A 15,770-nucleotide genomic window follows, 5' to 3' on the forward strand; every position below is an offset into this window, starting at 1 on the left:
GAAAAATCGAGTGGTGTTATCACAATACGCGCACTGAACGGGCGGCGGCGGCTGATTAAAAACGATGAACCAAAACAAATGCGTACGGTGTCGTCCCCTCCAGTCGGTGTTTGCGGTTGTGGCGGCGGAGGTGTCTGCGGTATCAGCCGTGCGATAAACCGCGGTAGAGGAGTGGTTCAGTGGTGGGACGGCAGCATAGTGAAGACGACCGGACGACGTCCGCTCTCGGTCGCAGGGGCGGATGAGACGGCAGTAGTTGCGGTATCCTCCGGATTTAAAAATAAATCGGCCGTGGCTAACGATATTTTCGTCTCTTACACTGCTTAGTGCTTACAGAACAAAATATCCCTATCTCCGTTGAAGACGAAACGGTTATTTTTTCTCTTATTTTTCTTCGTGATTTTCGACGGTCGCTGCTGCTGGCCGCTGCCGTTTTCCCTCGAACTTCAGAGGAATTTCATAGTATTTTTATGCGACGAGTGACGACAACAACAACAGCAGCAGCAGCTACAGCTGACAAGCGGCGGCAGCGGCACCCGCACACGCGTGGCTGCGCGTTATTACTTATTACCATAATATGGGCTTATCTCTATTTCTTCTCTACGGCAGCAAACAATATTACTGGCTCTTACTGCAGACTATTAATATTATTGTAAATGTTTCGTGTGACGTATCAAAGTAATAGTAGATTATTATTAACGTATAATAATAATAATTGTTTTTATCTATATATTATATATATACATTCGTTTGAATAAGCTAGAAAATTGAGCATACTACACATACAATAATAATTATAATAACATTGGCACGCGGATAGACAGCTGTTTATCGTGATAACAATCAACGTCGCCGCCGGTTTGTGTACGACGTGTACCCGTGTACGTTTAGTCACTCGATTTTTTGCGTCTTCTCCCCGGCTGTTTTTTTATTTCCACCCTCTTGCGCTTGGCTTCCTCCAGTTGTGCGATCTGCGCGCGCCTTTCGTGACTCAAGGGTGTATGTGATGTCCGACAACAGTGACGGAAACAGATTGTCTGGATGCGGCGACGTCTATCATACTACCGAAGCAAGTGCGGTGGTCGATCCGCAGCAACAGTCGATAGCGGGTAAGTACAACCACCGAGTTGAATTCGTTCGCTGGTGTAGTTACGTAACTACAAAACTATAAGTCCTAAAGAAAAAACTATGGTTATTGCTATTTATTTTAAAGTGTGTTGCTGCCACTTTTCAGGCTAATAAGAGCAATCTGAATTCTGCATGAGTTTCATTTCTAAGGTTCTCACCGGTATTCTATAGTGTACATTAATAATTTACATTAATCATGTGTATGCTTTAGATGTATTATTATCTTGTACACAGTGTTATTGCATTTTACAGACTTTAAAGAATTTGACCTTTCCCATAATCTCATGATCTATTTGCTCTATAGAGTAAAAGTCGTCTTCATTACAACCAAAGCTGTACCATCAATCAAATTAATTTTGTGAAATTATTACAAATATTCCATTTTAATAGGTACCTAACATAATTTTATAATAAATGTTATTAATTCATGAATTTATGAAATTAGATTGTTACCTATCTAAACTATGCAGACAGATAATATTTTCATGTAAACTATACTAATCAATGGCGTTAAAGTCCTAAAATTCTATCAGGGAGAAAAATATTTCAAGAGGCCCAATATCTTAATAACAGCAAAAATGGAGTATCGTGTAAAAGAAAGTGATCAATATGAAGCAGTCCTATTCTAAATTTTAAAATATCAGGCCATAGCCCAAACTTAGCCTAAGGTTCGTTGCCACTGATACTAATTATTTTAAAACCTTTTAATACACATTCATGCTAATTATCATAGAATTTTCATATTGAAGGTGACTTGATTAGGTAGTACATTGATATTTATATTATTGTATTTAACTAATTTTTACCATTTGCCAGTTGTACTATTATCTTAGAAATATTACCGAAGTTTATATTTTGTTGTTAGTATGAATCTAATGCTAATTCTTATTTCAAGTATATTCATTTTAATTTTAAATGAAACAGAAACAGAATAAAATCAGTAAATTAAAAATATATTTTTAGAAATCAAATACAGTGCCAATGTCAATAAATTATTTTAATTATTAATGTACATATTATTATCTTTATATCTGTGGTTTTTTTATACTTAATACCTATATAATATAGTTGAGTCTCAATAAATCGAATCTCAAGAGAAATAAAAATAAATTTGGCTTCAGTATTATATATTATAAGTTACATATCTCAAACAAATAAAATACAGCTTAAAAACACTTCATGGGATAAGCAAAAAATTTAAATTATTGAAAAAACTACTCGTATATTTAACCATATGCCTAATTTTCTAAATAAACTACTAAAACGTTTTACTATTTTGAAATTGATCTTTAACTCACATTATCTTTATTTTTACAGATTACAAAATATTAGATGATAAAAGTTCTGATGACATTTTATCTGAATACTTATTGTTGGAGTTGGGGCAGAGTAAAAAAGAATTGTTCAACTTTGTGCATTTAAGCCAGTCAATGAGAATAGCTAACATCAATAGTAAGTTATTGATTTAAACGTTTATCGATATTATCTTAAAATGGATTCAGTTATTGGTTGTGAACATTTGGTCCAAAGAAAGAATGAGGAATTATTGAAAAATTATCGTATTGTTCATTTAAACTTTATATCCAGTCAGTCTAATGATTTAGTACGTGCTAAAAAAAAAGTGGCATCATGTTGTGTGTGTAATTTTGAAGGTGCGCGATTATTGTCATGTTTATATTGTGTGTATTTTGCATGTCCCGCGCACTTTCTTGAACACTTCAAGAAAACTGATCATTGTTTTGGTATTAACCTTACCTTTGGTCATATTTTCTGTACTCACTGTGATGACTATACCTATGATGGTGAAATTATGTCTTTGGCAAACACATTGAATAAGGATTTGTATTGTTATAGAAATAAATCCTTAGAAACAAGAGACATTATCTTGCTTAGAAAAAGTAAAGAAATTGAATATATTGATAGTGCTACTCCAGTTCCAGGATTCATTAACTTGGGTAATACATGTTTTTTAAACAGTGTGCTGCAGGTACTAATGCATACACCAATGTTACGAAATTATGTTCTTTCTGATCAACACGTATGCCCATTTTTAAAGGAGCCCAGTCGATGTATTACATGTGAAATTGGCAGAATATACCAACAATCTTACATGTTACAAGTAAATGTAATTAGCTTGCAAAAATTGTTAAAAATATTTTGGGATAACACTTGGTACATGGCTTCAGCTTTACAACATGATGCACACGAATGTTTCATAGCCATATTGGATATCATACATAAACAGACGATAATACAAAATGAAAATGACAAAGATATAAAACACCTGGAAAACTGCCAGTGTATCATCCATAAAATTTTTAAAGGTGTTTTGCAAAGTGACATTGTTTGCCAGAGCTGTAACAATGTGTCATCTAAAATTGACATAATCAATGATATTCCTATATACTTTTCAATGGATGAAAAAGGAAAATATCCAACGAATATAACATTAATTGCATGTTTAGAACAATTTGGACAAATTGAGTTGTTGAACGATTTAGATTGCACAAATTGCCAAACAAAAAAATTATCGACCAAACAGCTTATTTTAAAACATTTGCCGGTGGTTTTATGTTTTATTTTAAAAAGATTTGGACAGCCATCAGACAATGTTTCTAATAAAATTACAACATTTGTTGAATTCCCAGAAACACTAGATATGAATAAATTTATAAAGAAAAAATCTGTAACTGGAAGTGCCTTCATTGATGAGTGTTTTGCTTCACGTGAGTCCATCTATAAGCTGTACGCTGTGATTTGTCATGAAGGTTTACTAAATGGAGGACATTATTTATCTTACATACAACACATGGGTCTTTGGTATCAATGCAATGATAATGTTGTTAGATTAGTACAATTTGAAGACATATTGAGAAGTCCGGCTTACCTATTATTCTACCATAAGGAATTTATGAATTTCTATTAAATTTTTTAGTTTAATTATTGTAAATATTTCTAAATCAATGATTTAAATGTGAATAGTTTTAAAATTAAGTATGATGTAATAATAACTAATATTAGCATATATATTTTAAATTTTAAATTGGTTTGATTAATTTTAAATTTAAATTTAAGCGACATAAAATTTTTTTTCTATTCCTAGCGCAAAATATTATAAAAACTGAATATTTGGTCTCACTTTTTTCATATACTTTTTATTATAATATTATTGTTTTCTTTTGAAAAAACCTATGTGATATTTTTATATTTTGTGATAATTTATCAATTTTACTTTTTTACTTTTTTTACTTATTCCATTTATGTATACTTTACTTTAAAGAAAAAAATTAATAGAATTAAATTTAAAGAATGAAAGTTTAAGTAACGGTATTTTTATGCCCATACTATCTTAAGTTTTCTTTTTAGGTAAACAGTATACTTGATATTTAAAGTGTTTTATTAAAATAATAAACCTCTTGTTATCCCCAGTATAGTATTAATTATAAATATTATATATATTTTTTTTTATAAACATTTGTCAATTGATTTCTATGTATTTTAAAAATACAACTGAAATATGAATATTTTATGTTTCATTTTTATTTCATTTGCTATGATAAACCATTATTTGTAGATAAATTGAACATCTAATTCCTAATTATTTCATCTGCATAAACAAGTTGCTTCAGATACAGCATTGGCTTTAATTTGTCTATGAAAAAGATCTACATTCCAAAACATAACAGTATATTTTAAAGATAATTTACAATATTTTGTGTTTAAATATATCTTGATCAGAACTGTGATTTGTTATTATATTAAATACATTTTAATCACATTCTTTAATTGATGTTTTAAATATACTACCCGCCTTCTGCTGTTTTTTTTCTTTATACTTATCTCCCAACTATATTGTGTAGGCTACCCTTGAAATAAATGTAATAATTCTTGAGAAATAAAAATTATAATTTATTTGATATGCATAAAATAAATAATAATAAAAATTGTATCAAGATACTAGAAAAATTAACAAATATGTTTAATTAATACTTTAAATGTTTAACTATTTTATATCTGTTAAGATATTCAAAGGTACCCAAAGTGATGTATCTGTACGCAGACCATTAACTAATCTTTTAAATTAATTATAAATAATATTTTACATTATAGGTTTTAAAGTTTTAACTATGATTAGCTGTTAATAATCAATAATTGAAAGTAAAATTCCAAATAATCATATTATTTACATATTTTTAATCATTCAACTCAAATAACATTTTAATATAACTACTTCCTATTGAAATGTATCATATTATTTTTTTTATAATAACATATTATGTGTAAAACAAATATTATAATATGCATCGAACATTCGAATCAACTATAAAATACCGGTGGTTATATTTGTGTTTATCAGTCGACTGAGATCATTACATTCTACATTAATAAAATAAATTATTGTGCTAATAATGAGATGATACTCAACTTATTGGTTTTAGTTTATGCATAGATTTAAAAAAATTATTTAAATAAAAGCAATACAAATTTGTTTATTCTCCCAACTTTTGTCATTAACTGTGCTATTTGTTTGGTATGACATGGTTGTCAACGCTGAATATATTTCAAACTTCGTTACCACCAGCCATCACAAAAATCAATCTAGGTACTAAATTAATCGCCTGGTAATATAGGTATATATATATACATATATTTATATATAATGTATGTATAAATATTTATATTGGCTACCTATACCATTTACAAGCAGCAACAATCTTAACTAATAACTTGATATTTATGTTTTTAGATAGTAAAAAATTACTCAACACAATTTTGCACTCCAAGATAATAAACTCACGGTTAGAAGTTGAGTTTATGTTATCATGTACAGAAGATGATAGATGTCAATCTCCACCTAAGCTTCTGGAAGCTAATAATGGAAAAAATCACAAGGACACAAATGAACATAAGGACACAGGTGAACACAAGGACACAGATCAACACCGGGACAAAAAAGTGTCATCACCTATTCTTCCATTGATTTTACAATATACACAGTTAGAAGAATCAAATTTCAAAACTCAATTTTTCATTACCCGTGGTTCATTTCAAGTAATTCATATATTTCAAATGGAACACATTCTCATTACGTCAGTTACATATCAAGTGTTTTGTGTAAATTCTTTTCTTAGATAGTTTGCGATCATTTAATGCAAGAATATGGAAGTATGGCTTATAAAAGAACTGAGTTTGATGTTGAAAAACAATTGCTGGTTACTCTAACATACTTAGGAACTGTTTTAAGTTACAAGTACATAATATAATTTTTATTTGATAAATCATTAATACATTTGTTGCATTAAGCATAGGTACCATTTCAGTTTTGTTATGGGTGTGCAATATTTCAGCAGGCCAAATATAATTAGATATATACCTATCTAGATTACCCTGCTTTTAATTTTTCCATAGATCATGAACCATATCAACATAAATAGTGAAGATACTGATATGTGAGTACCGCTCTGGTATACACAGGATCAGTACCAGAATAATCTGATGGGGGGAGGGAGGAAGGTCTTACAAAATTATTGACTCCAGACAATAAATAATGACAAGTGTTAAAATAATTTTTGCCATAAATAAAATACATAATATGTAAGTTTAGTTTCAAAACAAATGTATTATATCTCTGTGTATAATCATCATATTAATTATTAATTAGTATTAGCGTATTGCATTTGTTAAAATGACATTAAAAGCAGTAATTTAATAAAGAAAACTAATAATTTAAATGTAATTCCGCCGGTTCTTATAATCTATAGATTAAAATCATAATAAAAATTGGGTATTACTTATCTTTATATATTATGTGTTGTGGGGGGGGGGGGGGGGGGTAGTGACTGGTGGGTCATTGATGGATGTGTGAAATTTAAATTCAATTGTATAAAAATGATTCTGAGTAAAGTTGATTTGTCAACCAATATTACAATATAAGTATATTTTATGGTATTGCTATTAAAGTAATTTATTTTACTATTAGTCAAACCGTAGATTGAATTAATTTTTATCAAAAAAATTTCATTTGATATACTTAAAAATGTCATGTAGTTTTTCTCTTATAATTTTTTTAAATAACAATAAAACAACTAAAATTATTACTCTCCGTTTAAATAACTAATTTTGTACAAATTTAAACTTTAAATACTAATTTAAAAAAACTGTGTTTAAATCATTTTTAAGTTGTATGGTTATAGTATGAAAAACTTTTGAAAAGCCTAAAAAAAAAAAACGCTTTACTACAAAAATTTAAAATTTAATAATTTTTAACTGCAAAATAATTTGCAAATTTTGATGATTTTTTTTAAATGTGAACTATAAAAAAAAAATGATGGCTATGCATTATTTATATTTTTTAATTGATATTTTAAGGATTCTTGTATTCAATTTTCAAACTGTTCGAAATAGCAAAACATTTTTTACTGATCATAATTTTAAAATAAAATAATGAAAATAGAAAATTTCTTATGCCTATAAATTGCTCAAAAAGAATAAAAATGTTTCATAGTTATGAAACTGTGTGGTGTATGCTTAATGAAAATTATTTCAAAAAATTCCAATGGCTGCAAATAGCTCAAAATGATTTCAAAAATGTTACCATATGTATCGAAAATGCGATTATATAAATATTAGGTGAAAATTTCAAATATTTTCTTCTATAATTATTTTTAAGTTACACTAATTAGTTCTTAAATTAGGTTTGCATTTTAAATAATTACTATTTTTTTCACTTTTTTTTGAGATGCTTGCAAAAACTACTGATAATTTTCAATTTTGTTGACCTTTTAAAAGTAACAATTAGATTCACTATTCTATCAAAGAAGATGTTGATGACAAACAGAAAAACACTTTGTTGTCAATACAATATATTCATTGACTACGCTCAAAATATAAAACTTTTTTAGATATTTTGGTTACTATATGAATTACACAATCTTTAACTTTAAAAGATTTTAATGAATTTTGTAAAAAATTTAACTTTAATTACTTACATAAAAAAAAAAAAATGTGCAGGAATGTATTTATAAATGTCTAATATCTTAAGATAGTTAAGAATTCAAAATATATATAGGAACTGATTAAGTTTACTTTTAAATCATATTTAACATCTTAAAATAATTTATAACCAAATAACCGAAATGGATGTGTTTGAAAGAAACATAACATTTAATTAGTGAAATAGGTTAATACTCTCAGAAATAACTATGTATGAATCGAATCGCGGAAAAAAAGTCCGCCGTAGAAAAGTCCGGTATAATATTATATTAAAAAAAAATTCAATGATAATAATAAATCATAATATATATAAAAATTCAATAATTTTAATGTTTATCTGGCCTTGTTCTGATATTATGACCAACTTTATCTAAAAATTCTTCAAAATTCAATGATAATAATTATAATATGTAAATAAATATAAAACAATAAAAATAATTAATCATACAAATAAAATATAATTATATATTAAAATTATTTCTTAATTAAATTAAGTATTAATTTTTCCTTTTACCTAATTATATGACATACCTATATCGGACTTTTTTACCTCAGACTTTTTGGTAGTCTACCGTATGAATCATCCTTTTCGGGCTTTTCCCTCCTTAAAATACTCTCTGTGCATAGATGTCTTTGATTTTTTTTTAGCTGCTTTTATAAAAATATTTACTTGACTACCAATAAGTATTAAAAGATTTTTAAAAAAACCTGTATTTATCTTAATTTATATTTTATATAAGCAAATTGCTCTATAAAAAATTATATAAAGCAGCAATTTTTAAGTTAAGCAAATATATCTATAGCATCTCCTAAATTGATTTTGTTAACTTATTATAATTCTTTACAAGTACCATGACCACAGAATAGATATCAGTGATAATGCCTCTAAATAATAATGTTATTTACATTTGTTCTTCTACTCATTGGAGTTTCAAACATGAGAAATCATATTGAATATTAATTCTCTTTCTAACGAAATTTGTTTATTTCAACTGTTAATATACAAATACAATTTTTATTTTATTAATACATTATTTTAACAGGCCAGTTGGGGCTATTCTAAAAGTAAGAAGTGCGCACACCCTAAACCCTCCTGACAAATGACGTCCCACCTGCTCTTTATTGCTTAAGACACATTGAACATTCTAAACTTATAATTGTTAATTTATTTTATTTAGGGATATTAGTTCAAAATTTAATATTGCTATTAGCACAGCTCATAAATGTGTAAATGATGTCACAAATACATTGTTTAACCTTATGGGTGAACTTATCTATTGGCCGATTAGTCAACAAGCTGATATTGAAATTGAAGCATTCGATGAAATGCCGGGAAATCGTTTTCCTGGCATTCTTGGTGTTATTGGAATGGTAGAATTGAAAAAAACTTGCACAGCCAATCCGTCCAAACATACCAAGGATGGATCTTCAATCGCCATTCAGGTTAGACTACAATATTATGTCTTTATTTCCATTGGTAAACATTTAAAATAATATAATGTCACTCTTTAATACTGAATGATATTTGTTTGCAGTGTGTGTGCAACAACAAGTATCAGTTTTATAATGTTTTCACCAGTTATTTGCCCAAATCATCAGTTACCTCATCAACATTCCTAGAGAGCCCATTAGCTGAAATGCTTCTAAATAATCCAGACACATTGTTCCCAAACATCAATAGTCATATTGTTGGACAGTGCTGTTTTCCTCTTCTACCCAATTTAATGACTCCATATTCTGGTGATACTTATGATGCGGTATCAGAAAACATCTATAATGATGCCATTGAGGTACCATTGAATATAATAAAGATAGCGTTTGGCAAGCTATTAGGGCGGTTTACAAGACTGTTGTAAGTTCAATATCAAATACCATCACTAATCTGGCATAAATTAACTATTTATTTTAATTATTATTATTATTATTATTGTTATTGTAACAGATGCCTAGATTTATGGGGACAGGACAAAAGTGCCATACTAATATTTGCTGCTTGTTGCTTGCACAACCTATGTTTAGGTAACGATGATGACATTTCATGTCCACCTTATGAGTGCTGCAATTTCAAATGTGATTATTATGATGAGTTTAGTGTTGAAAAACGCCTAGAGATATGCTCCAAAATTAGATCTCGAGTTCTACAAACAACAGATTAACATTGTACAAGTGTGTAAAATATTATTTGAGTAAATAAACATAACCAATAAAGTTAACAAAGAATTAAGATAAATTTGTAATTACAAATTAACATTTATAATTACAAATTAACATTTATATACAAAAAAAATGTGTTAATAAATTATGGGATATGGGGTGGTAATCTTGAAACTAACTGTTCCAACAGTCTCAACTTTTGAGTTTCTAATTCATTTGACCTTTTCAGATGATCCAACATTTGCTGTTGAAGTCCTTCAAACACTTTTTCTCGGCTTATTAGATTTTCTTCCATTTCCTTCAATCTTAAATATAAAAAAAATTAATTGTATTCATGAATAGATTAATAGAGTACTGAAGTACCAAACTTGCATTTATTACCTTTGATCAAATTCCTTATTTCTCAACCTAAATGTTGTCTGTAGTTCAGTAATGCAATTTGTTTTATTTGAACAGCATGATTTAGAAGTCTTGATGTAATTGTGTTCATCCAACTCATTAACCTCGTATGATGGATTATTTATTTCTTCTTTTACAACCTTTTTGTTAGTTTCTAAAATTTCAGAATATTATTTTTTTTCTGATTCAAGAATTTAAAAAAAATAACATTAATATAAAAATAATTAATTTACCTCTAAGAACAGAATCAATTTTATTGTAGTACACCCAAATTACTTTTTTATTTCTATTTGTTCGCATTCTATTTTTGTTATAACGGTTTTTCAGTGTACGCCACTTATTGTCACAAGCTCTGGGAGTATAATTAAAACCATTCTGAGACATTTCTTCTGATATTTTTTTCCATATCAAGAGCTTTTCGCCAGTTGCTGCATTCATAAACTTTTCTTTATGATTATCAAAGCAATCTATCAAGCACATAGTTGAATCCATACTCCAGGAAACTATTAACATAAAGTTGAAATATGAACATGCATAAATAGTGTAATTAGAGCTAATTTTACTATTCGGAATTAACATTACATAAGTTAGAACATCTTACTACTTTCAGCAGGTACACCAAGTAACCTATCTAAATCGTGGTAGTATTGCCACTTTACACTGTTCACTCCTATTTTTTTGTATTTTTCTCTTCTTTTTATGTAGTTCGCTTTTAAAAGACGCCATTTACGATCACATACTAGACCAGAATAATTGTGACCACGTTCACGTAACTGATCACTTATTTCATCCCAAAGTAAACGTTTTTTGCCTTGTGCAGCCATCAGGAATCGTGGACGATAAAGACCCCACAACTCAATCAAACATTTAGTTGCTTGTTCTGTCCATATATCTGTATAACAGCAACATGTTTTTTTTAAAGATTGAATAACATAAAAGAATATATATTAAATTATAGTTTTGATGCAGTGCCGGCCCAAGATACGGGCGAACCGGGCAGTTGCCCGGGACGCTACTTTTTTAAGGGCGCTTTTAATATACGAATATTTAATACATTTTAGTGTAATATTTATTCAAAATTCAAATTGACAATAATATAGCTAAATGACTAAATTATCTATGACGGAATATTCTGTTATAGATTTTATTCCACTTTCCAGTTTTTATCATTATATTACAAATAATTAAAAAATAATATACAATGATATAATATAATCATTATCTCGGAAAACCCAAAAAATTATGTGTTAAGCTGATACGTTTATAAATTGTATCCAAATAAGTTTTGCCGTCCTTTACCTATTCATAAATATAAGAATTTAAACAAAATATGTAGGTAAGTATAAAAAAGTATTAAATGTATTATGGAGCATTTGATTAAGGGCGCCTTTCAAAAAATTGTCCGGGGCGTCAAAATACCTTGGGCCGGCCCTGTTTTGATGATTTACCACTAGGAGGGAGTTCAACAAGTTCTTCCTCATTATTTTCACGAGTTTCTTCAACAACATTCATATTATTATAAGCTTCACTTTCTTTTTTAATTTCATTAAGTTCATCATCATCATCATCATCATCATCAATTAAAGATACTGTTATTATATCATTGAGTTCTGGAGCTATAGAAGAAGAATATAAGTTGATTTTAATGCTGTTAGATGTAATGTCATGAGATTTCTTACATCCTTCTGGAGTGTTTTTAAAAATGTTGTCCATATCTTTAAAATAAGTCCATTTAACATATTCTATTCCATATTTAATAGCTCTTTGTTTATTCTTTTTATAGGTCATTTTTAAATTACGCCATTTATCGTTACAATGATTAGCTGTATATTGATATCCTAATTTCGAAAACTGATGGGCAATATCTTGCCATAATAAATGTTTTCCTCCTTGATTAACAACTGAAAATTTCTTTCTGTCTTTACCATACAATCGAATCAATTGCCTAGTTGATTCAATTGTCCACTGATATTTATCAACATATCCTATATGAAAAAATCATTGTTAAATATAATAACAGTAAAAAAAATTAAATATTTACTAGATGAATCAGCATTTTCATCTTCCCCAACATCATCTGTATTTTCTCTTTCCAAGTCGTCATCATCTTCATTTTCACCATTGTTATCATCATCAACATCATTATTATCGTTTTCAGTATCTGTAAAAACATTTTATATGAAATTTAAAATACTTATAACTCAGACATTATTTTACCAGAAATTTCGAATGGAATGCCTTTAATGGCCTTATCCATTTCTGAATAATGGTTCCAAGTAACTGGATGTTTATTACCATCTTTTTTAGAATTGCGTGTTTTATTGTACATATATATTTTCTTAAGACTACGCCATTTAACGTCACATGACTGTGCGTCAAAATAAAAACCATGTTCAACCAAACTTTCTGATACATGTTCCCATAGTGCTTTCTTATTTTTATCTGAACAGTTTGTAAACTGATCTCTCAATTGACTCCAACAGTAAATTAAGTAACGAATCGAAATATCATCCCAAATGTCTAAAGCATAAACAGAATATATTTTACAAAAATTTTAAAATTGTCATTTTTTTAATTCATAATAATTGAAAATGATTAAGTTATAAAACTTACTGTTAGGTTGCTCAATATTAATATCAGTGTCAATAGTTTCGTAAATTTCTTGCACTACTTCATTGTTTTCATAGCCATCAAAGTTATTTCTTTCCTGTTCATTTACCGAAACTGAAATAAACAATTATAAATATGTTTTTTATTTAAATGTATCTTTTTCTTACCATTGCTGTTGGTGTATATAAAATTTAAAAATAAATTACCAGGTTCATAATCATTGTCTAACATGGTATCTGCATTAATATTTAACTGTTGATAATCTGTATCACTGACCATAATATCATAACAATTCTGAGTTAAACATAGCAATTTATCTAGCATTAATGATAACCATTATCTAAAAAATTTAAAAAAAATTAATTTTTAATTTTTGGTTAGGTATATAGTTAAAAATTCATTTAACAAATTGGTTTTGTTACCCATGCGACAATTAAGGTAAAACAAAGTAACTCTGTTTTCCGTAGATATTCATATTATTCCTAAGAGGGCACTACTCCTTAATGCATCTCTCTGTTTTACAAATGCATAACATAGCACAATTGTAAGATCTGAATAATCAACTTAACTCAGGTATGTTTAATTTAAGACCAAATTGACCTATCATCAATTTTAGAAATGAAAATATTATCTAGTGAACCTTATAGATTTTTTTAGATTATTTAAAAATTCACAAACAATTGACAATATTAAAATACTTATAACTTGCTTTAAAATAAAAATATAAAAACCCAATGAGGTTCACTAGATAATATTCATATTTCTAAAGTTGATTTACTGTTTCCTATGTAAAATGGACACTGTGCATGTGGATGTAGTGTACTTTTAATATTCATTATTATGTTAAAAGTTAAAATTTATTATATACAATGCTTTAGCTAGCAGCTATAAGATAACAGTTTTCAGTATAGATCAGAAATAAGAAATATGTAGATAATCTTTTTATAAATTTAAGTTCAAATCCATTTGATATGGATGTAATTAAAATTTGATTAAAAAATTAATAGTCAACAAACTAATACAAAACGTGTTTATGATTAAAATAGATTAAACTGTTGAGTTATGCTTTTGACCACTAAACAAAAAATTGAATGGTTATTTCATAATTTTTTTTTTAGGTATTAGATATAGTAACTTGCCTAGATATAATTCAAAATCTATAAATTTTGTTTGATAATAATGTACAACATTCCTTAAAGATTCATTCAGTATGTGCAAAATTATGACTTTGTTATCACAACTGATCTCTCAATAAAACTTACAATAAAATAATTATTGACATCCAATCATAGCAAAACCCAATCAGAAACTAGAGATAGTAATTACTAATTAACTGTACACTGTCCATCAGAGAACAGATCTTCTGTTCATCTCTACACTGCATACTCCCATAGTAGAAGTGTCAATTGAAGCTGTGAAAAATCAGTTTATTCTCTCGTTGGACAATGTATAAATGATATAAATCCAGTCTGTGCAATAATTATTTAAGAAATATTATTGCTTTTTTAATCCCATTATTTGTTAATTATTCCAATATTTATGAAAACTAATAAATGGGCATGCAATAACTATGATTTATTTCGTTAGTCAATAATGACATTTAAAATGACAATTAAACATCATTAGTTCGATGTTTCCAAGAAATACATAACAATAATTATAAAAATCATGAAATTGACATACAACTGTGTAGTGTTTGTCGCTAACCGACGGCCAGGAGGGCAGTATAATAACAACCCATATGGCCTGATTGTCATTAAATTTCTAGTCGTGCGTAGCAATATTACGATTTAGAATTTTCAGAGGACATCGAACAATCCAGTGACAATGGCTGAAAGACGAACGTTGAACACTAAGTCGTTATTATTATTATTATTAGGACAGCGGACTGTCGCGAGACGATGCGATACTCACGGGACCGCGCTGTTTACCTTGGGTCGAATATGTCGGTGTACAACGTAACGTTTTCGACGTAGGCTCCGCTTGCCGGGCTAGCAGTTGTCACTTTGTCAGCAGCTGCATCTACCGTGACGTATGCCATCTAAACAGTTCAAACCAGACAAATGGTCAAACAAATCGGAACTGTGACGATACGCGTCGATTTCTATTTCTTCGATCGGTGTACCATTTAATTATTTTAATTTATCCATAATATCCATTACCCAATGCTATAAAACAGTGCCTTTGACAGTGCGAACTGCAAACACAACGTACCGTTCACGCGCGACAGATGCGTTCCGTCAAAACTCGCATTTCTTCCACGAGATATTCCGTTTCCGTCTGGCAGAACGAATCATAATAGACAGTGTAGACTGGTCTGTAGAGTGCCGCCTATTTAAAATTAGTATTTTTTATAGGTATTCATTCCCAGATATATATAAAATATATCATTCATCTTTATTATACATTTGGGTTTATTAATTATTAAATAATAAATTGTCCCGGGTTATGATAGTTAATATTTAGTATTTGGGTTGTAAATTTGT

The 15,770-nt window shown here is 28.6% G+C and overlaps 3 protein-coding genes across 11 annotated transcripts; 2 read left to right on the plus strand and 1 right to left on the minus strand.

Annotated features, from left to right (window-relative positions):
- Nucleotides 1-639: 639 nt before the first annotated feature.
- LOC107173951 (uncharacterized) lies at nt 640-10,341 on the plus strand. Of its 2 annotated transcripts, XM_015524713.2 has the most exons (7): nt 640-1,109; nt 2,446-2,580; nt 5,876-6,180; nt 6,261-6,379; nt 9,300-9,564; nt 9,657-9,973; nt 10,064-10,341. In XM_015524713.2, exons 1-7 carry the CDS (start codon nt 1,007-1,009, stop codon nt 10,275-10,277), a joined length of 1,458 nt encoding a protein of 485 aa, XP_015380199.1. In that variant the 5' UTR covers nt 640-1,006; the 3' UTR covers nt 10,278-10,341. The 2 variants fall into 2 exon arrangements, with proteins under 2 accessions (XP_015380199.1, XP_015380201.1); XM_015524715.2 differs by lacking the exons at nt 640-1,109; nt 2,446-2,580 and adding an exon at nt 5,322-5,731.
- On the plus strand, nt 2,580-4,914 carry LOC107173952 (ubiquitin carboxyl-terminal hydrolase 22-like). Its single transcript, XM_015524716.2, has one exon. It carries the CDS (start codon nt 2,621-2,623, stop codon nt 4,052-4,054), a length of 1,434 nt encoding a protein of 477 aa, XP_015380202.1. The 5' UTR covers nt 2,580-2,620; the 3' UTR covers nt 4,055-4,914.
- Nucleotides 10,274-15,691, minus strand: LOC107173948 (uncharacterized). Of its 8 annotated transcripts, none has more exons than XM_089218625.1 (13): nt 15,499-15,691; nt 15,216-15,325; nt 14,968-15,115; nt 13,452-13,624; nt 13,288-13,398; nt 12,892-13,194; nt 12,716-12,835; nt 12,354-12,659; nt 12,123-12,290; nt 11,276-11,566; nt 10,908-11,177; nt 10,657-10,828; nt 10,274-10,580 (listed from the first exon to the last, which is right to left on the minus strand). In XM_089218625.1, the coding sequence occupies exons 4-13, from the start codon at nt 13,606-13,608 to the stop codon at nt 10,421-10,423; spliced, it is 2,058 nt and encodes a 685-aa protein (XP_089074751.1). In that variant the 5' UTR covers nt 13,609-13,624; nt 14,968-15,115; nt 15,216-15,325; nt 15,499-15,691; the 3' UTR covers nt 10,274-10,420. The 8 variants fall into 8 exon arrangements, with proteins under 8 accessions (XP_089074751.1, XP_089074749.1, XP_089074750.1 ...); XM_089218623.1 differs by having other exon boundaries at nt 15,447-15,691; XM_089218624.1 differs by having other exon boundaries at nt 15,199-15,325; nt 15,447-15,691.
- Nucleotides 15,692-15,770: the final 79 nt, after the last annotated feature.

Source organism: Diuraphis noxia, unplaced genomic scaffold, assembly GCF_037042655.1.
Source record: "Diuraphis noxia isolate RWA-SAM2 unplaced genomic scaffold, SU_Dnox_SAM2 contig0002, whole genome shotgun sequence".
In the NCBI taxonomy this organism is placed as follows: Eukaryota; Metazoa; Arthropoda; class Insecta; order Hemiptera; family Aphididae; genus Diuraphis; species Diuraphis noxia.

What these genes read in the sequence shown, in the direction of transcription:
- LOC107173952 (XM_015524716.2), top strand. Translation starts at nt 2,621, where the DNA reads ATGGATTCAGTTATTGGTTGTGAACATTTGGTCCAAAGAAAGAATGAG.
- LOC107173951 (XM_015524713.2), top strand. Translation starts at nt 1,007, where the DNA reads ATGTCCGACAACAGTGACGGAAACAGATTGTCTGGATGCGGCGACGTC. An exon ending in GGAACTGTTTTAAGTTACAA is followed by an intron (nt 6,380 to 9,299) that starts GTACATAATATA and finishes TATTTTATTTAG; the next exon opens with GGATATTAGTTCAAAATTTA. An exon ending in GATCTTCAATCGCCATTCAG is followed by an intron (nt 9,565 to 9,656) that starts GTTAGACTACAA and finishes ATTTGTTTGCAG; the next exon opens with TGTGTGTGCAACAACAAGTA.
- LOC107173948 (XM_015524708.2), bottom strand. Translation starts at nt 13,608, where the DNA reads ATGCTAGATAAATTGCTATGTTTAACTCAGAATTGTTATGATATTATG. An exon ending in TGAAAATGCTGATTCATCTA is followed by an intron (nt 12,660 to 12,715) that starts GTAAATATTTAA and finishes TTTTTCATATAG; the next exon opens with GATATGTTGATAAATATCAG. An exon ending in TGGTGTACCTGCTGAAAGTA is followed by an intron (nt 11,178 to 11,275) that starts GTAAGATGTTCT and finishes TTATGTTAATAG; the next exon opens with TTTCCTGGAGTATGGATTCA.